The sequence below is a fragment of the Malaya genurostris genome, chromosome 1 (assembly GCF_030247185.1).
Source record: "Malaya genurostris strain Urasoe2022 chromosome 1, Malgen_1.1, whole genome shotgun sequence".
In the NCBI taxonomy this organism is placed as follows: domain Eukaryota; kingdom Metazoa; phylum Arthropoda; class Insecta; order Diptera; family Culicidae; genus Malaya; species Malaya genurostris.
In genome coordinates, this window is record NC_080570.1 from 155002962 (window position 1) to 155026839 (window position 23878).

The 23878-nt window shown below is 39.1% G+C and overlaps 1 protein-coding gene across 4 annotated transcripts in view; it reads left to right on the forward strand.

The window, feature by feature from the left end:
- Nucleotides 1-19181, forward strand: part of LOC131426278 (protein gone early) — a 140863-nt gene extending 121682 nt beyond the window's left edge. For all 4 annotated transcript variants that reach the window (XM_058588886.1, XM_058588883.1, XM_058588885.1 and 1 more), the window contains exons 7-13: nt 15764-15975; nt 16036-16245; nt 16307-17028; nt 17091-17234; nt 17304-17459; nt 17530-17868; nt 17935-19181. In XM_058588886.1, coding sequence (XP_058444869.1) covers nt 15764-15975; nt 16036-16245; nt 16307-17028; nt 17091-17234; nt 17304-17459; nt 17530-17868; nt 17935-18073 — 1922 coding nt within the window. In that variant the 3' untranslated portion in view covers nt 18074-19181. The remainder of the gene's footprint in view (nt 1-15763; nt 15976-16035; nt 16246-16306; nt 17029-17090; nt 17235-17303; nt 17460-17529; nt 17869-17934) is intronic.
- The last annotated feature ends 4697 nt before the right edge of the window (nt 19182-23878 follow it).

The following is a 23878-nucleotide window of genomic DNA, read 5'->3' on the forward strand; positions in this document are numbered from 1 at the left end:
CACGACTAGGACGATACGCCACTGTGGAATACGCTTCACTTGAATCGTGGCTTAAGTCTAAAATTAACTTAATACCGCCTCGGACTCAAAAGATGAGAGGTGTTGTTGATCCAGGACTCATTGTTTGCCAATACTGAACTGACAAATTTGTAATTTCCAAAGTACAATGCGTAATATTCCGGGAGTTGCAATCAAAAATGGTCAAACAAAAAGGTAAATCGGTCAAACTTTCTTAAAAAATCATGTCATATTTATTTTTCAAGTTCAGTTCATGCCTAATATAGTAAAGAAATGGTCCAAAATTTTCTTTTTAGCGAATGAAAATGGTCGAGTCTTTCGTTTAACCTCGTCCATCAAATTTTGCGTCTTCTTGAGTCCAATATTTCTCTATTTCGCGGAACTCTAGTGTGTTGTAGAGGTTCATATTCTTAGGCAGGAATTTTCTTCCCTCAAATGGTAAGATGCCAAATTCGTCTAAGACAGAATCAAATAATTGTGTTGCTTAACACAATGAGAACGACATTTTTCTCCAGATACTCCTGCACATAAATGTCAAGGTTGATGGTCTCGGTTGCGATGGAAATGTCGTTCTTGTAGTACAGGAACAGATGGCCTGCCACACGAGATATTTTCTTGAAAACTTCGACAGTTTAATGTGTCGGAAATGTTCGGTAATCTTTTCCAGTTGGCGTATAAAAATTCCTTATCAAGAAGTTATTTAAAGTCTGTCCATATCGTACTCTTGTTCATCGCTTTCTTGTAAACCGACAATCGACGTCTTCTTGTTGATATCCGTAGGTCGAAGCACAGTTGTAGTCGACTCTCACAGCTTGCGTGCGATGTCTCGAACGGAGAGGTTGGGCTTCTATTGGAAATTACTGATCACTTTAATCCAAATTTTTGCGGTTGCAAAAATTCTTTGATGCTTAGTAGTTCATGTAGACAACAAGGATCTTGGAAAATGTGTTCTGAGGATTATGAGTTTATGTAAAAATGATGAAGAGAATATTCTTTCTGGATTAAACATTTGGAAATGAATTTATCCGGTATTATAAATATGAGGTATTTCAGAAGTACGATTGAAGGTCAACAAAACGGGCGTAAACATTTCATTATTCTTTATTTAAAATTAATTTGAATTTTGATATTAGCAAAATTGCACGATTCGGTGAAATGACCTATTAGACGAAATGGTATTCATCGAAATGGCATTCGGTGAAATGTCATTCGTCGAAAGGGTTTTCAGTGAAATGACTTTCAGCCAAATTGCTTATCACAATCAGAGCTTAAAATTGTCACGCATTCTCAATGAAAGAAACCTTTCCAGCAGTCTCATTTTCAATGTTTTACTGTTTCATTCGTCACCAGATCAAACGAAGAGAGACGAAGCATTTTCGTTTCTCATCGAAAAAATGAGAGAGTATAATTGCCAACGTCACTCTTTCCTCTATGACAAGACGAAACCAAACTAACGTCTGCAGGGAGCATCAGCAGAATTTCAATTCTCATTCTTTCATGTATTGTATTGAAAATATGTGATGTTTGGCTATAAAGAGCTACTAAAATACGACAAATCGAAGTAATTACATCCCAGAGCGTCCTTGGAAACCAAAACTACTACAAACTCGAGCACCAACAGGTAAAAATCATTGTGGAACCTTTTTCTGTCATTTTCGATTCTCAAAGCTTCGATTGAATACCGGTACTGCATACTTTGGGACTTTCACTGAAAACCGCAAATGAAAGAAAGAACACAATTCTGAAACTACTGTTCCGCTTATGTCATTGACTGGAGATGAATTTCGTTCTCATAGTTTGCAAGCGATGCTGAGGGTGACATTAATTTCTCGCCATTTTCGTCTATTTTGAGTCAATGAAAATGACTTTTATTAGCTCTGACGACAATAAAAAAGACAACGCCTTTTGACGTCATGACCCGTTGGTGACAATTGATTTGGCTACATTCAACGATTCCGCCAACTTGGCGTGCGAGTAGTTCGGCTTTTCGCGATGCGCGAACAAAATTTTGATGCATTAATTCTTTTTCTTCTTTGTCATTCTTACTGCTGAAAAGTAAATGTCAAAATCAAACGATTGATGTGATACTTTTCCATGTACGATTAATGGAAAAATACTTTAGTTGATTAATCTGGTTCCAATATGACTTCGATTAATCATAAACCCGTAATTTGGTGCGCAAAAAGTCTGTAGGATTCTGAGCCGTGCCAAAAAATGAATGAATAAAAACAAATTGTCCATCCAAAATTCTAGTACGACGCTTGCTGTGATTTTTTTTGCAGTAAGGAAGCCGCTTTAAAAATTATCTGCTGTCAACATGTCAGTTGTCTTCTTCGTTTTCGTGATATTTTCAATAGGCCATGTTTGGGTTTTCGAATCAGAATAACTTCTTTGCTTTTCCTGCCATTTTACTAGTGGTGCAAAATACAACATATCTCGATGCAGATATCGAGACGAAACTTACAAATTTTCAAAGAAAAATTAATTTCAAGAGATTGTATATTCAACCAATTTGAATACTGTTATTTCTCAACTTAGTTAAAAACATAGTTGACGACAGAGACTTTAACGAAAGTCAAAAGGTATGTATATAAAGAATTGACCTAGAACAAAAAAAATTTGGGCAGCCATCGAAATTATCTAACGCTAAAAAATATATACAACCTAACATAAACAATTGTATGATAATTGTTAGATTTAGTTTAATTTGAATTCAAATCAGAATCCACCTAAAATTGTTCGTGAACGCGCCCCAATCTAAGCCGTTGTTGGCAATACTATTAGCTGATTTGGTGGCAATACTATTAGCTGATTTTCTCACGCTCGTTATATCTCTAATAGCCTTTGATACTTGGTACCTTGGTTCTCTTCATTTCTACCTGACAAACTGACCGGTCACACGTACCGCATCGAAAAAGATAGTTCTGAAGAAATAAAGTTGACTTATATCAGTGATCACGTTTCTACCTAAGCTCAGTGGTTTCATTTTGCTTAGTTAAATTACCGTCCCTATCCCAATAACACCCGTGATCGACCCCAGACGATACATGGTGCCGTGACCAGGATTACGGGTGTTGGAAATTGCGCTTAAGGAAGAAAACGTTGCCATCTTGATGAAAGATAACCTGGAAAATTGCTGACCAATCATATTTTTACAAGGCCTGATTTTATACAGGTACATGTGAGTATCTCTCCAACTGATATAAAACAACTGTGCGGTACTTCCTGGGTCGTTTTGTTTGCCCATAGGTTGAGAAAATTCCCAACAACTTCTTTCTCCCGACACGTGTTCATCGGTTATACCAGAAATCTTATCCCGCTAATTGTGAAACCACATCGATCAGAGAAGTTTGAAGCGATTAGGTTATAAACCCGAGTTCCGTCAATACTGGATTAACGAGCGATCATACGTGTTTAATCAGTACCACCCAAAATTGAGTCTGTAGGAGGTTCCGGATTATAACAAAATACAAGGCCTGTTCTTGAACAGGCACAGGTGAGTGTCTGTCCAAATAACTAAAATCCATCAATCGGTGCTTCCTGGGTCTTTTGGATTGTTACAGCTCCACGCCATCGCCATGTCGGAAAAGAAGGTGAAACAAAAGGAGCTGAAACGGCGGAACATTATGGACTCCATTACACGCATCGAGCTATTTCTTACCAACTACAACGAGAATCGAGACCTCCACGAAGTAGCGATACGGTTAGGTAAGCTGGACACTCTTATGGAAAACTTTGAGGCAATACAAGGTGAATATGAATCATTTGACGATTCGAAAGAATTTATGTCTGCTAATGTTGAAATAAGGGCACAAGTAGAAGAGACTTATTTTCGGGTTAAAGGTGGTTTGGTTTCAAAGCTCCCTCCTCCTGCACCATTGCCAGCTCAGCAAAACCCCGTCGGTCCAATAGTTCCTCATATGGTTGGTGTAAAATTACCCACAATAGCACTACCAGAGTTTAGTGGCGATTTAAACGACTGGTTAACGTTTCATGATTCGTTTATTTCACTAATTCACTCATCGGCAGAAATACCCTGTATACAAAAATTCCAATATCTGCGATCTGCTTTGAAAGGAGATGCATTAAAGTTGATAGAATCATTGACGATTACGGTAAACAATTATGCTGTAGCATGGGAAGCCCTCCTGTCTCGTTATTCAAACAAGTATTTGTTGAAGAAGAAACACTTGCAATCGTTAATGGTACACACAAAGGTCTCAACAAAATCCCCAGTTGCACTTCGTTCATTGGTAGAAGATTTTCAGCGTCATGTGAAAATTTTAACGCAATTAGGAGAACCTACTCAACATTGGAGCAGTCTGCTAGTACAACTTCTTAGCTCCCGTTTAGACGACAGAACACTCAAGGATTGGGAGGAGTACGTGTCCAACGATGTTGAGCCCACTTATACAAATCTTATAAACTTTCTAACAAAAAAATCCCGTGCGATGGAATCATTATTAATTAGTGCAGATGCGGCCCCCACTCAACACAGTAAACTAAATGTCATTCCAAAGCAATTAAAGCAAAACCATCACAGCCCTTCCACTTCTCGGATTAACAGCTTCGCCACTACAGAAACCCCGCAACCCGCATGTCTTGCATGTAATCAGTATCATTTGCTAATCAAATGTCCAGTTTTCGAGAAGATGTCAGTGAAGGATCGATTTAATTTGGTTAACACTAAACGGATATGCAGTAATTGTTTCCGAAGTGATCATTTCGTGCGAAAATGCGCGTCGAATTTTTCTTGTCGCCTATGTCAAAAAAGACATCATACGTTACTTCATCCAGGTTTTGAAAGGTCGAATGAAAATCCAACACAGCATCCGTTGTTTTCTCGTCAGTCTCAAAACAGCATCGCCAATCTTGCAATAGTGAATGATGAAAGGCAGACATCTATCCCAGTTTCATCCAATGCTGCAGCTAATTCTCAATCCACGAACGTGCTATTATCGACTGCCGTGGTAATTATTTCAGATGAGTTTGGTGGCAAGCATTTGGCCCGAGCGTTGCTGGATTCGGGTTCGCAATGCAATCTAATAAGTGAGCGTCTTTGTCAGCAACTCCGTCTACCTAGACATCGTATCGATCAATCTATTTGTGGTGTTGGTATATCAAGCTTGCGAGTTACTGGCTCGGTGTCCACCGTGATTAAATCGAGAATCGGAAATTTCTCATGCCCGATCGACTGTTTGGTGCTTCGCAGTCTCACTTCACAGCTTCCAGCTGTTCCTTTATCAAGGGTTAAATGGAACATCCCCAGTGAGTTCCCACTTGCCGATCCCGAGTTCAATATATCCAGGAGAGTGGATCTCATAATCGGAGCCGAACATTTCTATACGATGCTAAAAGGTGGTAGGATGACTTTAGGCACACCTTCTCCTATATTAATCGAAAGTGTTTTTGGTTGGATTATTTCGGGTAAAGCAGACCTTGGGAATGATACCCGAATTGTAAGTTGCTGTGTCTCTACCCTAGAGTCAATTGATCGCAATTTAGAAAGGTTTTGGAAATTAGATGAATTGGATTGGACTACCACCACCCCAACCGAACAATTTTGTGAGAATTTTTATAAAGATACAGTAACGAGAGATTCCACTGGTCGCTATATTGTTAAATATCCCAAAAAAGAGAATTTTTCCGATATGGTGGGTGAATCATATTCTCACGCACTCCGACGGCTTCAAAGCCTGGAACGGAAATTAGATAAGGATGATGATTTAAAGAAAAAATATCATGCCTTTATCGCAGAGTTTTTAGATTTGGGACATATGCACAAGCTAAAATCGAATGAAATTGATCCTCCCAACGTTTTTTACCTCCCACACCATGCCGTCCTAAAGGATTCGAGTACAACAACTAAAGTACGTAGTGTATTCGACGGGTCGGCAAAAACTAGTACAGGACACTCATTGAACGATGCCCTTTTGGTTGGACCCGTAATTCAAGACGATCTCTTAAGCTTAGTCATACGATTTCGAAAACACAAGGTGGCGTTACTGGCGGATATCGAGAAGATGTACCGTCAGGTTTCCATTCATCCCGATGATTGCTCCATTCAGAGAGTTTTATGGAGATTTAGACAAAGTGATGCCGTTGCCAAATATGAGCTATCCACTGTAACCTATGGCTTGGCACCATCTTCGTTTTTAGCCACCAGAACTCTAAAACAGCTCGCCGATGATGAAGGTGAAAATTTCACACTCGCTGTTCCTGCACTACGAAAGGATTTTTATATGGATGACTTCATTAGTGGTGAATCCAGCGTCGAAAGGGCAAAGAAATTGCGAGAAGAGATGAGTTGCTTGCTCAGTTTGGGCGGCTTTCGTTTAAGGAAATGGTGTTCGAATATTCCTGATACTCTAACGAATATTTCACCTGATGATTTAGCCACGGAATCCAGCAGAACGTTCGATCCCGAAGAGGCAATAAAAACACTAGGAATCAGTTGGGAGCCGATTACTGATTTATTCCGTTTTGATATGAATACAAATATTGTTGCAACTACGATTACCAAAAGAAATATTCTTTCGGCTATTGCTCGTCTATATGATCCACTTGGCTTGATTGCGCCGATTATTATCCGAGCTAAAATGCTTCTTCAATTGTTATGGACGTTATCATTAGATTGGGATGAAGAAGTGACAGATGTGGTTCGCAATAGATGGAAGGATTTTGTTTCGGAACTACCTGCTTTGGCTTCGTTTCGTATCAACCGATACGCCTTTTGTGAAGGACGAACTGAATTACATTGCTTCGCAGATGCATCAGAAGCAGCATATGGGGCCTGTGTTTATGCTCGATCGTATAATGCTTTGGGAACTGTTAAGGTTGAACTTTTGGCATCAAAATCAAGGGTTGCCCCTTTGAAACGTCGCAGCATCCCTCGTCTGGAATTATGTGCTGCCCAGTTAGCAGCACATCTTTATGCAAAGATTTGTTCTGCATTAGATATGAAGTTTTCCTCAATTCATTTTTGGTCGGATTCAACTGTGGTTTTACATTGGATCAGTTCCCCACCTCACACCTGGAAGACTTTTATAGCGAATAGAGTAGCAGATATCCAAGAAGTAACTCATGATTGCAAATGGTTTCATGTTCCTGGTGCAGATAATCCCGCTGATTTAGTATCACGCGGTATGACGGTGGAACAATTTTTGAATAGTGATCTCTGGAAGCATGGACCGAAGTGGTTGCAGGGGGAAAGCATTATTTGGCCTAAACAAAACTGGTCAATGTTAACACACTCTGACGAAGAGCTTGAGCGCAAAAGAACCGTTCTTCTAGTTCACTCAATACCTCCACCTAACCCTTTGATAACCCGTTTTTCGACTTACCATCGATTGATACGAGCGATCGCTTACTGCTTACGATTTATCAACAACTCTAAGGGTGGGAAGCGATCAACTTGCATAACACTTTCAATTCACGAGTTAGATGAGGCAAAGATGATATTGATACGGATTGTTCAGAAGGAATGCTTTGCGCAAGAACTTAATCATCTCAAGAAAGGTATGCATGTTTCAAAACGATCATGTCTGAAACTGTTGAGCCCTTTTCTAGACAGTTCCGGATTAATTCGAGTCGGTGGCCGGCTTAGACTTTCAGAGGAGGTTTACAGTACTCGCCATCCAATATTACTACCAGGATTCCATCATTTTACCAAATTGCTATTGATGTCGTTTCACCTTAAACTGATTCATGGGGGAATGGCACTTACACTATCAACTGTTCGCAATGAATACTGGCCAATTAATGGAAGAAGAGCTGTACGTAGTATTATTCGTAGTTGCTATCGCTGTGTTCGTGCTAATCCACGACCCGTAAAGCAACCCATGGGGCAGCTTCCGAATGCTCGTGTCACTCCAAGCCGCCCATTTTCTCGCACTGGGATTGATTATTGTGGTCCAGTTTATACGAAAACTATCAATCGTAAGGCTACCCCAACAAAGGCTTATATTGCCCTGTTCGTGTGTTTCAGAACGAAAGCTGTGCACATTGAACTAGTCGGAGATTTATCCACATCTGCCTTTATGTGTGCTCTAAGACGCTTTGTGGCTAGGCGAGGTCGGCCCGCTCACATTTTTTCAGACAATGGTACAAATTTTATAGGTGCCAAAAACGAACTTCATGCTCTTTATCAAATGCTTACCAACCGCAACGAAACGCACCGTATCGCTACTAGTCTCGCAACGGAGGGAGTTACATGGCATATGATACCCCCGCGTGCCCCCAATTTTGGTGGTCTCTGGGAGGCGGCTGTGAAGGTTGCCAAACGACATCTCGTGCGTCAATTAGGTAACAGTGTCTTGGTTTACGAGGACTTGGTGACAATTTTGACCCAGATAGAGAGTTGCATGAACTCTCGGCCGCTTGTTCCGCTGTCACAGGATCCTAATGATCTACAGGTTCTAACTCCCGGACATTTCCTTATCGGAACTTCACTTCAAGCTATTCCTGATACCGATTGGAGAGATGTGCCGATGAATCGATTGAACCGATTTCAGCTTATCCAGCAGAAGGTGCAACAATTCTGGTTCCGCTGGAGCAGCGAGTACCTGAAAGAACTTCAACAACAAGCTAGAGTAGACCCGACGAAGATTGATCTCAAGGTTGGCCAGGTGGTGATTCTTCAAGACCAGCTGATGCCCCCGAATCGCTGGCCATTAGCTGTCATTCAGGAAATTATTCCTGGGCAAGACGATGTTACACGAGTTGTGGTTCTTCGCACATCATCTGGGACGTTCAAACGCCCTGCATCTAAGGTTTGCCTGTTACCTGATACCTTCGACGAAGATGAAGAAGTCAACGCAGAGCACACTCAACATCTCCCGGATTCGCATTGTTTAAAATATGAATGAATTATACTGAATGAAATATTGTTAGATTTAAGTTATTAGTGAAATTGTTAATTTCAGGTGGCCGGTCATGTTAGATTTAGTTTAATTTGAATTCAAATCAGAATCCACCTAAAATTGTTCGTGAACGCGCCCCAATCTAAGCCGTTGTTGGCAATACTATTAGCTGATTTGGTGGCAATACTATTAGCTGATTTTCTCACGCTCGTTATATCTCTAATAGCCTTTGATACTTGGTACCTTGGTTCTCTTCATTTCTACCTGCCAAACTGACCGGTCACACGTACCGCATCGAAAAAGATAGTTCTGAAGAAATAAAGTTGACTTATATCAGTGATCACGTTTCTACCTAAGCTCAGTGGTTTCATTTTGCTTAGTTAAATTACCGTCCCTATCCCAATAACACCCGTGATCGACCCCAGACGATACAATAATCAATCTGACATTCTCAAGTTTCCTGGGGTTTAGCAAATAAATTTACCATAATCATCAATCATTTCCGTTGGGGGACAGCGGGGAGTGGCAGATAGAAGTGTTAATAGTATATCATTATAGTATGGTCGATCTTTTTTTTTGTTTGGGCTGCCATCTACTATCAGAATTGTGCTCCGTCTTAATTTTTTTGGTAATTTGTTTTGTGCCGATTTGATGTTTGGAAGCTACTCAAACCGTTAATCAAAAATCGATGCTTCTTTATAGAGCTGTGCGATTTAGATGCAACGGTTCCATCACATTTTGGGATCCTTGATCTGTGATTTTTTTTCATGCTCCATCCGTTGAGTTCAACACTTCAGAGCGCGCCTGACTGGCACAAAATCAAAAGCCTTTTTTGCTCGCTGGAAGAAGTCATCGCTTCTCGGAAGTGCGATGAAGTGGTGTCAAAGATCTGTTTTGACTACCCAGCCGTTTTTTTTTTCCTCAGAAGTAAGAAATTGCTCCGTGATTTGACAAATGACCCGAACAACAGATCAACTCGGTAATACCACTTCAATAGCCTACACGAGGAATTCCAAAGAAGGAATCCTCACCAATTTGTACTCACGGATAATCGTTCGGTTGTTAATGTTCAACAATTTAATACCCGACTTAAACCGCAATCGTTTGTCTGATTTAAACCAAGTCGGTTCTATGAAAAGTGTCAGAATCTATTTGAAAAATTGGTTACCACTTTCAGGAGGATCACCGATTCAGATGCAAACAAGAGCAATTTTAGTGCGGCTACAATTGTTTTCGATAATTTTGTAATTGTTCGATCTTTAGCAAGATTGCCGACAAACGCATGATACGCAAAAGGCCTCACAGAACGAGCTTGAGCTAACCGCAACTATTTCAAGTAAAGGTCAGAGGAACAACAGTTGGAACCGGCAGGTTCAGTTCGACGATTTGTCACCGTGACAACCAAATTTGTATCATTTGAAAGTAGTTTTTTTATATAAGGAAATAAAAACAATATCGTAGCATGAGAATTTTCGTCGTTGGTTAGAATGGATAAAACGCAGATAACGGAAGGATAATGTCAGCTGTCAAGGTGTTTGAGACATTTAAATGACATTTTCAAAAGTCATCCCTGAGTATTCATCATTCGATCAAAAGAGGCGATTCGAACGGCTCAACAAATTTTTCGTACCAATTAACAGTTATTTGTAGAAGCTACGAGTCTCTGGTAACATTCGTGGCCTTCGACCTTCTTGCCCTGAATCATCTATGAAAAACTGTAAATAAATACTTTCAGCGTAGAGCTCTGGTCTGTTGAAACAAGAACAATTAGTTCAATTAAAAATAGGAATGTTGAAAGCGACATATTCACAAGAATAAAAAATAAATGAATGAATTGCTTTTCGGTAAAAAGGACAAATTCGATGATCCGGTTTTCGGTGAAACGAGCTCAGCTGAAGTAAACCACCCGTAGTTGTGCACTACGGCAAAAGGGAGAGACTTGGAAGTTGCTTTCTCACTAAATGATCAAGAACGACGCCACGATCAGAGGTTGTGCTATTGAGGAAGAGAGCGAAATGACTTGAATTTTTTTAAATTGATTTTTTTCAGTGTTAAATTTGATTCTAAGATTTTCGCGCCAAATCATATTCGGAGTTGGAAGCACCCGTTCAGATTTTTTTTAAAACTTTCTGGGCTTGTAGAATTTTTCACGAGAAGGCACTTTGCACACATTGTTTTTTTCACAATTGATCTTGACTGACTTTAAAAAAATCTAAACTTTTATCTATCCTTTTTGCAAATGTTGGGCAACTGGCGAAATAGTATTCTGTAAAATTTCACAAATTGAGTTTCATTGTATTTTTGCATGATTATGACTTTCAGTTTAGTTCGATTTCGAAAAATCTGTTCGGACAAGAAACAGTTTTTGTAATAATTTTCAGTTTCTTTTAAAGTACCCATCTTGCAGTGTATAAACGGTTGTTTGAAAATGCAATTACTTATCTTGAGACAAAATTTCATCAAAATCGAAATTTGGTGTTTTTTGTAACTCGACTTGAATTTTTTTTTAATTCGAACATGATGGTGGGTTACGTACACGTACCCAAGCGGAAGCAATGCTGAGAAACATTCCCGGAAAATTCAAAGTTGACTTTCGCCAATAATATTTTCTACGTAAACTAATGATCTGGCAAAGAATTTGCAACTGTAGTCATAAAATGAAGCTTGTCGTGACCAACTGAACGATGGAATCGAAGTTTCATCAGCAAGAGTTTCTGAAGACATTTAGACTACTTTTGATTGAGTGATATTTTGGACGGAATTGGTGCCACTATCCATCGCTGAAATGTGCTACAGTAAGATAGATCCGTCTATCAGAAACCAGACGCCGGATTCGGATAAAACTATACAGCTAATTGTAGGACTATGGTATCATACCTTTCATTTGAATTCATGTTTGTGATAATTGGTCTAGTCGTCTCTAAGAAATTGAAATGAATTCCGTTTTGGAACATTCGACCATCGTTTCACATACTTCCGGAATCGAGAACTAAGATCCTGTATTATTGAAATCATTTTTTTTTCATCATTTAACCAGATCTGCACAATTGTACAATTATACGGCTAGTTAATAGTATTTTGTCCGTTTTCACAGCGTCGTTCTAGAAAATAAAATGTTTATGCTCATCAACCGGTGATTCTGGAACCGGAAATTGTATTCGAATAAAATGTAAAAGCGTTCTCTGGGTTTACTAAGAACTTTCATTTCAACTTAAACTTTTATTTTCTGGCACATTTCAGCGCGTTACTCTGAAACCGGAAGTCGAATTCGGATTCATTTGAATCAAGGATTCAGAAAATCGATCCAGCCCTCTCCGATATATTCGAGTGCAGAATTTTGTTAAATACCCACAGACTTTCTGTGATCTCGACCAACTGACTCGAATGGTATGTGGTACTTCGGTTCAAAAATCGGGTTTCACAGTGGTTGTATAGCTTTTTTCTCTGTGGGAAAGAAAAAACCCCGAGTTTTTCGTCGAACTTCGTTGTCTCGGATGAAGGTCTACAATTAGGTTTTCTACGTTTCGGATTCGACTCATCGGTGCATTAGCAATTTCTGTTGAACTGATATCGCCACCTCGCGAGTTCACTCAAATGATGTTCGTTTTGATTCCGAAGTGAAGTGATGGATCCTAGTTTCATCCATTGTCACATAAAGAAATCTTATTTATTACTTGGGATAATGGAAACACTGTTCTGAACTATCAACACGTTGTTGTTTTTGATCGAATGTGAGTAAACGCGGCACCTACTTTGAGAAGAGCTTTCCGATTTCGTCTAGTGTCTATTTTCTTTTTCTAACTGTATATTGCGAATCACAACAAATTGTTTGTTTCAGGCAACACATCACGCAATAAGTCGTGTGACTAACTAGGAAAAACACTTTTTTGCCAAAATTAAAGAGCAATGCAACCATTTCAACGTTTATCTAACTTCTCGATGCAGTGCGAGTAGAAGGATTAATCTTTTGCCTCAAAATATGCTTAACATTCAGTAATTGCTTCTTCATTTGAGTTTGAAATTCTTACCGGCGAGCATCTTTTTTTTTGAGAGTCAGTGGGGGTCAGAGCTAGACTATACGATGGATGAGAAAGCAATACGAAGTGTAATTCGTTCAATCAACTAAATTTACCATCAACTTGTAAATCGGTGCATTGCTTTAGTGAATCAGTCATTGTTTCATTGACATTTGAGGACGTTTTTGCATTCAAACGGTCCAACAACGCTATGTAGTATTCGCTATCGATTGTTTTTTTTTCCTTTCCCGAGATATTCGATGAAGATTATACCATGTGCATCTCAAAATACTGAAGTCAAAACCTTCTCAGCTGATTGTTGTGTCTTTGGACGCTTCCGTGGACGTGGTTCACCGGCTGCACTCCACTCAGATGATGATCGTTTTGATTCCGGAAATAAGCGATGGATCCTTGTTTCATCCATTGTCACATACCAACGCAAAAAATCTGATTTATTACTTGGAAAACTTGCCAAATACTGTTCTGAATTATCAACACGTTGTTATTTTTGAAAGACTGTGGATTAACGCGGAAGTCACTTTAAAAAGAGCTTTCTCGTGGTGCAATGTTCATGCATAATTGTAAACACACTGCCTTCGGAGATCTTTATGGCCTTGTAGACTTTTTTATGTTTCCTGGATGACCAGAACAGAACGTTCACCATCATCGGTGTGTCTGTACGACGACGTTTAAGGTCATCGTCCAAGTACCATGCGCGCGGGTGGTTTTAGGAAATTTTAGATGGAAATTTTTAAAAATTTGCCAAAACCAAAAACATACAGACATTTGAAGAACTGTTTTTCTACCTGCAGGGCAAATATGGTGGAAAAATACGGAGCATTTTCCGAGTGTTATCAAAAATAGTTCTGAAAAATGATTGTTTTTGTGATTTTTCACAATTTTTTTTGACAAATAATGCGATGATATTATATTTCTTTTTCGAATAAACCTTTTTCTGGCTGCAAGGGTTACATTCAGACACATTTTTGGAAAGGCTTTCCACGTTTTTCAAAGAAAATCAACGAATTCCATATAACCGATTTCGTTGTATTTTGACGATTTGGAAGTACTAATTGAAATACAAATTATGCTAATTGCTAATTCAATTTATAAACGGAAGATTGTTTGTTTTGTGAAGTTTTTTCCACAGAATAGAATCAATTGTGCAATCCGCTTCAGTTTGAATGTGCACACCAAAAAAAATGAATAATACAGGTGACTTAATTCCTCATACGATGTAATTCATAAAGACCTATTTCGTCAAATGACGGAAAATTTAATTTGTATTGACTTAATGTTAGATTAGCTAGAATTTTACTGGTTTCGACTGTAACTTGCAGTATGCTAGCATGTGCGACTGTACGAATTTAAATGTACCTTCTACCAACCAAGCAGATGTATGCTTCTGTTGCTCAGTCGATTAACATGCGATCCAATGATTCTTGGTTCAAGTCGCGGCGGTTGCTATCAGTATTATTTTTTTTATTTCAACGAATTTCATGTCATGGAGCTTTAGACACAATATTAAATGTTCTTACACGTGAATTTGCGTGAACTGCGACGCACCATTTATGTGCATCTAATAAGATGTAAAATCACAGGGATTTTTTTAAGTGTGTGTGTGTAATAATTGTGAAAGATCATAAACACATTCATTTTTCAGCGCTATTTTTGATGACACTCGGAAAATCCTCCTAATTTTTCAGCCATTTTTGTCCTGTGGATAGATATGCGTTTTTCAAAGGTTGGTATGTTTTTGGTTTTCGTAAAATTTTCAAAATTTACATAAAAAATGTCCTAAAACCACCCGCCGCATGGTACTTGGACAATGGCGTTAAATTCAGCAAACCGAATGATTTTTCCGGAAAACACTTTTGAACCCATTGTTGAGCTTGTACAGTATTTTCGTTTCATCAAGAAGCAATGATGAATCAACACATGGTTTTTGATTCATTGTTTCGAAAATGACATGTAGTTGACAATGACAGCTCCATCTGTGTGTCAGTTGCACTACTTTTTGAGTGATGTGTTATATCAAATGTACCCAAATTTGACATTTGAAACAATTTGATGAACATCTTGCAATGAGGCGGGGCTGTTCAATTATCGTAGAACACTACACGATATCGCAAGTTTTGATAGCTCGAATGACAGCGTCTGTGATCCGAAGTGTTATTTCGTTTTGTTGCAGCATCAAAGACTTATTTATTTTACATAAAAATTTAAAAAAAATGACGGATCACATTTGACTTGTAAAACGGTCTTAGCATAAGCCATCTCATAAATCAAATTATTTTTCATAACTCTGTTGCACTTTTAATACCCCACCAAATGGAACAAAACGAAATGACGATGACGATAGAATATTGAAATATCATCTTAACGATCGGCATGCAAAATATTATTGCCAATCAATTTTAAATGCAGCGACTTTTAAAACGGTCGATTATTTAAATTTACATCGGATGGGGGTCAAAGACCAATAGTTCACGTCATGTCAGTAGGTTGGAAATCGAACTTGATTTTCAAGCAAAATCCGGTGGATTTTAGTGTCTCATTTCGCGATCCCCATTGGGTAGTTGATATGTCTAATAAGTAATATGTTTGCAAATGGAACTAAGCATGAAATGTTTCGATTTTTTATTCTTTCAACCGCGCATAAGTTGTTTCAAAACTGACCGCTCGATTATGGAATCGTCGGCAAACGATGTTCATGAATATGCAATGATCTACCGAAATTCGACTACTCCCAAACCCGAAGTGACTGAATTAATTTGGGACGCGGATTAGAACCGGTTCGATTGACTTTTATAACATTTCTTTTCGTTTTCTATCTCCGCTTCGCTACGAATATGGGAACTCATACAGGTGGCTGGCGAATGCTGCTCGGCAACAACAATCCCCACTGGGACCTACGGGAGAATTTGCAGAAGGTACAGCCCAAGTACGGGGCGACTCCATTTTTCAAACTGGGAATCGACAGTCGCAATGCGCCACCCTACGATTACATCATCACCGTGAGCGAAGGTGAACTGGGCCTTCCCAGCAAGGACTTCTATACTCTGGAGGAACGACATCCGGTAGGTTGCTTGATTTAAGCCGCTCTGTCGTTTTGTTCTAATGCTTGTTTCTTTCCGTAGATCATCCAAGCATACCACACCTACCTGCGTGACATTCTAGCCATTCTGGTGGAATCATCTACCATCAAATCGAAAGACTACGCTAAGATGATCTTCAACTACGAACGTCGGATCGCCCTGGATGTGATGAGCGTGCTTCGAGAACCGAGTGGAAATGGATCGATACCGCAGATTCGAACCATGCAGCAACTGGCGGATGAAGCTCCTTCGGTAGGCTATTTTCTACTGCCCCGACATTCAAAAGTAGTATTAAATAATCTTTGCTTTGCAGTTACCAATCCTCCAGACGGCCCAGGCCATGTTCAAAAAGAAAATTACCGAAAACACTCAGGTTCTGGTAAACAGTCCGATTGTGCTGAAAATGATCTCCCAAATTATCACCACCACCGACAAAGAAATTCTGAACAACTTCGTGATGTGGTCGGTCATAAGGCATTTTGTGCCGTATTTGTCCCGTGACTTCCGTCTGTCGATGCAACAGTTCGAGAAAGTCCTGTACGGGGTACAATCGAAACAACCGATCTGGTATTTCTGTACCAAAGTGGTACAGCAGTGGATGCCGTACGGATTGGAGGTACTCCGCGAGAATCCGGGCTTGATAGTGCACGATCGAAGCGAGCGGGAATACGTGGAACATCAACCGGTGGTGGATCCGTACCGCAGTTCACAGCTCGTGAACGATGATCAAATTCGTTACGACGACGAGCTGGTAAAGATGATATTCTACCACATCCGAGACGAGTACAAATCGGCCATCATCAACGCGAACTGGGTAAACGAGAAACTAACGAAATTCATCACCGACAAGCTGTCGATGATGCGTGTTCAAATTGGAATTCCCGGCGAGCTACTGAAAAGCAAAAAGCTAATCAATGAATTCTACAACGAGCTGGTACTGGATGAAATGATGTTCGTCGATAATGCGATCAGTCAGTGGGGCTTTGTGAAGTTAATGATGGATCGAATGCTTGATAATCGAACGGAAAATGAAAGGTTCGTTGTTGTTGATGGGAATACTCTTCAACCGTTTTACACTTAATACAATTCCTTTGCAGAATCGCCTCGGAACTCTATCCGCCAATCTCCTTCGGATCACGTTGGACACCGGTAGCTCACCTGAAGTATTCTATTGGGCTCAATATGATTATAATTTCGCGGGAGAAGACCCGAGAACCGTACTTCCACTACAAATATCCCATGTGAGATTTCCCCTTTATCGTTATTAACTCTACTAGCGAATCATAGAATTTATTTCTCCTATTTTCCAGATCACTAAACTTTGCCCGATTGGGAGCGGACATTTCCTTGGTTATTCACGACACCATCAACACGCTGACGGAGCAATTCCGGAATACCGAGACCAATCAACCAAAGCACATTTTGGACAACGTCTTCGACGACGAAGCCCAACAGTGTATGACCAAGTAAGTCGGGGTTTTGTCCTCGTTCGCGTTCTCCGTCGATTAACGATGATTATTTTTTTCTTCTTCCCAGAATCCTACCACATTCATTCCACCCGACACGGATCTCCAACGCGAGCAAGTTGCATCTCTATCTGGAACTATCCGCCGGTAGCATGTTACGACAAGCGTTCGGCACTCTGCTCGCGAAGATCGATCGTAACGAGCGAATATTCGAAAGTGAAATATCGGAAAAGACCACCTACGATGTACTCGGTTTGAGACAGTGGCGTCGCCAGGCCGGTCTACGGCGGTACGACCAGCAGCAACTGTTCTCGCTAGCCTATCTGCAGAAGCACTGTGCGGTGCCGGATAGCGGAGCGATACGACTAACCAAACTGCTGGTCAACAATGACATTCCCGAGACAGAGAAGTGAGCATTGGTTCAGTTTTTGTTTGAGCTACTATAAACCAAATGCCATTCATTCGTTTTTTCCAGATTCCATCTACTGTGGAACCAGGTACCATCGCTGGCAGCTACACTGGATTGTAGCAGCAGTAGTAGTGGTAGTGGCCGACTTAGCCGCAGTAATTCCGACGGTGGCAATCAAAACAGCCACTGTAACCGTATTCTTTGATTAGTCCAACGTCCACCGGGTGGGGTTCCGTCGAACGACAAAGATGAATCGACTGCCCGGATGCAGCGCACCAAGGGAAAACGCAAAAAGCCTAAACCCACCTACTCCTACTACGATCCGGCCTTCACGTATCCTTACTATATCGGTGGAACGGCAACCGCCGCCCAGTATCCGCAGTTTCCGGTGCATTCTCATAGCACCGGAACCGCATCCCATGGAGGCGGAAGTGCGCGGAACACTGCCGAAGGAGGAGCCGGCGGTGATGTCATTTATCCTAGGATTGATGTTAATAGTATATTTTTCTAAGAAGTTTGAACGAGATGCGATTGGTAACAGAGAGAAAGACACGACGCTGACGTTGAGATGCGCCGCTGAAAAAAAATGAGAGGTAACTTTTTGTTTTAACGCAATCTTTCTTTATCGACGATTTTCTTTCCCCAACCATTATTACGATATCAAACGCACAGAACAGAAAAGGATGTGAAAGCGCCATCCGATTAGCGAACTTAATTCAAACGCCATTAACGGAGAAAAACAAATCTAAGGAAGATGTTTTTTTTTAATTTCCTATCGACCACCTGATGTAGTTAGACGGTAAATGCTTATGTTTTCGAATCGAAAAACAAATCTACTTATGAAAAGGACGACACAAAAGTTTCTGTGAACAATCATAGGTTTAAGAGTTAGGATCCGAAAAGTGATCCGACATGTTTAGGAGAGTAACAATCTGGAGGCCGACACTGTATGTGATTTTAGTTCACTACGAATTGAATTTTTATCGTTAGAACTTGCGTGATTATTTAAATATCGAATAGGAACGGTCAACGCGGGAGCAAACAATTATTAATTAACAAAGAAAAACTGCTGAAGAATGAAGGTATTTAAGTTTGTGGATAACTTGAGATGTTTAAGAGGTTCCATGTTGCCAACCGGTGAAGCATGGATTTGATCGGAATTAACGTTGACTAGTGAGATGAATCTATATATTAATAAACGAGCACTACATGTCTGATTCAAAGCTTCGATCGCTAGTTTTTTTTTGTGCCCGGGAATGAACCACAGAGATTCGAGCATGCGATGAATAAAAATAAATACTATAACTTTTGTACATTGATGCGACTAACAAAGACTAGAATTGAAAGAAAGTCACCATAGATAATCCTCTTGTACGATACTTTTTTTGTAGGATTTGCCATTATAACCTTTTGAAAGCATGAAAGTGACGAAGTCTACATGTCCAGAATATGAGAAACTTGAGAGGGTGCTGCCAACATTTGTTCGAGTTGGCGCGAAATTTGTCCTTTGTTTCTTAGCATGATTACTACATTTGCTGATCAACGATTAATCCGATGGAGGGAAAGATGGAATACGGATTATGGATCAAAACACGACGTAGAACTCACCGTCGAAGATGTGCCATGTGGAAGAAGTGTTTTTGCATCTAGTTATTGGGTCAACAACAACGAGCTTAAAATAATTAATTACATTGCAGCTAGCGGAATTGATATCAGTGGCACTGATGTACTGATAAAACGGTCGACACTCCACCGAAGTTGACAACGTTAGAGCCGTCCGAGGGCTATTAGTTTATTTGTATATTTGTACTACAATTCAACAGACAGATTCACAGATTCGTGCAAATAGAGCCCCACTACCATTATCGAGAAATATATCCAGAATTACGAAAAACAAGACCTGGATGAAACCAAAAAGATGTCTGATTACATCTAGCAGTCTTCCTACCAAATCTATTCCTTTGTGCATAACATTGCGATGAAGTGGAATGAATCTTGGAATGAATTCTTGGAATACCTGCAAAAATGTCTTCCTGTCATACCAAGAGTTTCCATTTTGTGTATCAAACTCTGCACAACGTACTGTCTAGAGTGGATAACAGATTATATGTGTAGTAGCAGTTGTGTATTTCTTGACTGCTTTGGCACGACCGCTGTTTTGGCATGACCACTGAGTACTACTTCGAATCGACCATGAAAAATCGAATATTTGTCCAATCTTGGCATATTAATTCAATCAAAGAAATTATATCTCAATTAATCGACATGGATTGATGCCAGGACAATCAGTTACAACAAATCTGGTTATATTTACGTCCCAGTGTATTGCCAGCATGGAAGCTAAATGTCGTTTACAGGGACCTAAAAGTTGTTTTTGATAAAATTGATCAAAATTTTCTGCGCATCTGATGTCCGGGATAAATCCATATTTATTCCAGAAGAGCTCTACGCATGAAATTGGAAAACAGTATATCATCCGATAATCTAACAAATCAGGAGTTCTACAAGGCAGTAATTTGGGATCTTTGCTTTTCGTAATATTTTTCAACGCTATCATCATGTTACAAGAAAATATAATGAGTCCTATTTTCACCGTCACCTTCAACAGTCGAGTGAAGGTTTTTTCCCATTATTTATCACTACTGGACTGAGATGACGACGAGAACAGGATCTCAGTTCTTCGTACTGTTAAAACTTTTGCATTTCTCTGCATTTATTTGCCGTTTTCCAATTACCCTACAAGCACATTTTCGTTTTTATCTACTTCCACTCTTTGCTGGGCCTTATTCCTTTCTCGTTTCTATCACATGGTATTTAGTACTAACATAAACAAATTCATAGAGTTATGGGTCCTACCAATTCTATTTCTTTTCTTCTGTCATAAAAATACTAAATTGAAAACTGAACTCATTTTCATAAGCATATTTCACGTAGACGTAGGTTCGGATAATTCCATCGTTACAGGCTCTGTTTCTTCGTAGTCACGAGGAAACACACATTTCTAGATTACAGTTATTGTTGGGAATCTGCATTACTCTGGACAGATAATTGAAGATGAACACGAGAAAAGGTCCTAAGTGCAAATGAGAGTTTCTCTTTGCTTACTTTCTCTTTAGATTATTACGGTCCGATGGGCCATCCATCTCTCTAACTCTTAACATAGAATAACGACTGAACTCATCGACTTTCGATCTGCAGTTAAGAAATTGTTGGAAAATACAGGAATATGTCGTAATAATTAAAAGAGTAAGTAAACAAAGAGAAACTTGCACTTGGGACCTTTTCTAATGTTCATCGAGAATTGCAATCATTTTACGATTCTGAATTTGCATTTTTGTGATTATTTTGCTGCAGGTTTAGACGAGTGTAGTTATAAGCTTATTGTTTTGTTCCATAGTGGTTTGTCAATCCTAGCTATCACCTGTTTTAATTTGTTCATCTATGCGATTAAAATGCTATTACATATATTTTGTTTTTGGTGTGATTAGTTTTCATAGTTGCTCTTGTTGTGATGATAGTTAATTCTGTTTGGGTTACATCGTTTTTGGCACTAATTGTTTTTTTTTGTTCGCTTTCTGCTTCATATATTGAAAACGAATAGATCATTCCCAACGGAATTTCATTGTTGTCTTGTACTCAATCTACGATCTTCAGCTTTCTATGATTATTTCTAAAGTAGCGAAATTTCCCTCTCTAGTGTTCGAGTATGTGTAAATATTAGCTCCTGTAGGGGAAATATCGACGATGACATTTCATAACGATATAGAAGCAAACAGGAACCTTTGTTTATTTTATTTTTCGTTAACAAGACTACGTTTACCATCGAACAGATAAAAAAGTTCGAAACAAGGTACTCATTTGCTTTTCAGTCGTTGTGAAAAGGTCACGCCGACTGTATAAGCTCAGAATCAGAACCGATCATCGTCAATGGTACGTACCATTTTATTTTAATCGAAAGATTTGTGCATTTACGAAAAGCTTTTGGTTCAGCAAAATAAATTTTCACAAAACAGCCTATTCCTGTTCGATTATTCAATAGTGGATGGAGTAGTTAACGGGTTTGTAATTTGTTCTGTAACTGCTAGTTTGCGAGTTGAAAAATATTTTTACTCAAATTGCTCGATCGAAAATGCGCTTTCGTGGTTTGGGTCTCGAAATTGTGTGTATAAAAATCGTGTTTGTCAACGTGATTTTACTCGTTCAAATCTGTTTTCTATTGTTTGTTTTTTTTTATACTGATGTGACAAATGATTTTGTAATGTTTGCATCTAAAATTCGGTAGCAATGAGTTCATTGTTGAACACTTCCAACTGGTTGCTTGTAAACGTCAAAATTAACGCAAACAAATAAAAAAAGACCAATAATAATGAAAATTTCTGCTAAGTGTCAAACCTTACCCAGTTTCCACCGTAGTTGCTGTCAAACCGATTGCTCAAAGCCAATTTCTAATCTAGATTCAGCGTTCTTGAACTGAAATTCGAATCAGTTTCGAACCCCGTTGCGAACTCAACACGGCTTCGTGAGAAGTGTTTGTTTGAGGAAATTACCCGGGATCAGCTTCAGTTTTTTTCGAACAAAATGACATAACAAATTATAGATGTCCTTTGAAGCGATCAAAGTAATCTACTTGAGTGGAAATGAATAATATACTCCCAACTGACATATTTGCATTGACTGTGAAGACGAACATTAGAAACGGCTCTATCTGCAACGCAAAACTTCCGGGGAAGTTCATAACTAGTAAACACCTCCGTACAATAATAATTCGAGAAGAAGAATCATCCGTGCTGTAGCGGCTCGGTGTGGCGAAACAGCTGGTGGTCCAGTGAAAAGGAAGTCCATTGGGCTATAAACAAAAACTAACGGGTGTTATAGCAATTGTTTTTTGTGCCATAGATCGGTATCATCTCAAGTGGGGTAATGCCATTGAAAATAGGAAGAAGAAGGAAGAATATTACTGTCGGTCTACACCGAAGAAAATATTGGAAAATACAAAAAAAATTCACTAATACTGAATGTACACAAATGGAGTAAACAAAGAGAAATAAGAGAATCCTAATTTATTGGAAAATACGGATTTGAGACTCAGGCATGTCATGAGCATTAGTTCTACTTAGATATAATCGACACTGCTTGAACTTTTGGTTTTGTTCGCGTTGCATTTTCGATTCATGAGGTAAAACCAATTATCGGTAACTAAATCAGAATGCGTCATTGTGTTTTTTTAAATCGATTTTCGAGTATTGAGAACTTTAAATTTTGGAATAACAGATTTTTTGGTTGTCATCGTAATCACTGCAAATCAATACAAAAAAGAAAAAAAAATTTTTTTTCACAGCCATTGATGCTTTGCAATTCATTAAAATAGCATAATTTTCAAATTTTCTAGATCAATCGAAAAAAATGTGCATCTGGCTTCGAGTTGGAAGTTAAAAAAACACCTTAAATTCATTGAGACTTACTTCTAGACTCAATACATCCACGAACAGTGCTTGATAAGTATTGAGGATTGAAATTCCATGAAAATCAATACCCTTTTCCATGCGAATGAATCAATTTCTAATGCACATTTCCCACTCCAAATAAGGTATCTTCAAACGAAAAATATTGATTTTGCGAATATTTTTTTGTTGAAATAAGAAAAAGTGAGGACTAAATCAAGGTTATACGGCAGATGACTCATTAATTCGACGTTTTGAATGTTGAAAATGCCACACGATGTGTGAGAGCCCGCTTTTTTTTCGTAGAAAAATTCTTCTGCATTGGCGGTTCGTTGTTCTCGACTCCGTTTTTCAGAAAACTTCCGTGGAACAAATGATCTAGGATTGTTTGAAAGCTACTCTTAAGATGTGAATTATGTTCGAAGATCATTTTGCTATCAACTCCGGATTCGGATATTCGATGGTATAAGTGACGTAACCGACAAAACTCAACATATTTAACATACTTAGACTTGTTTGAAAGTTACTGTTGGATTGTGAATCAAGTTCAAATGGCTGAACCGATTTCA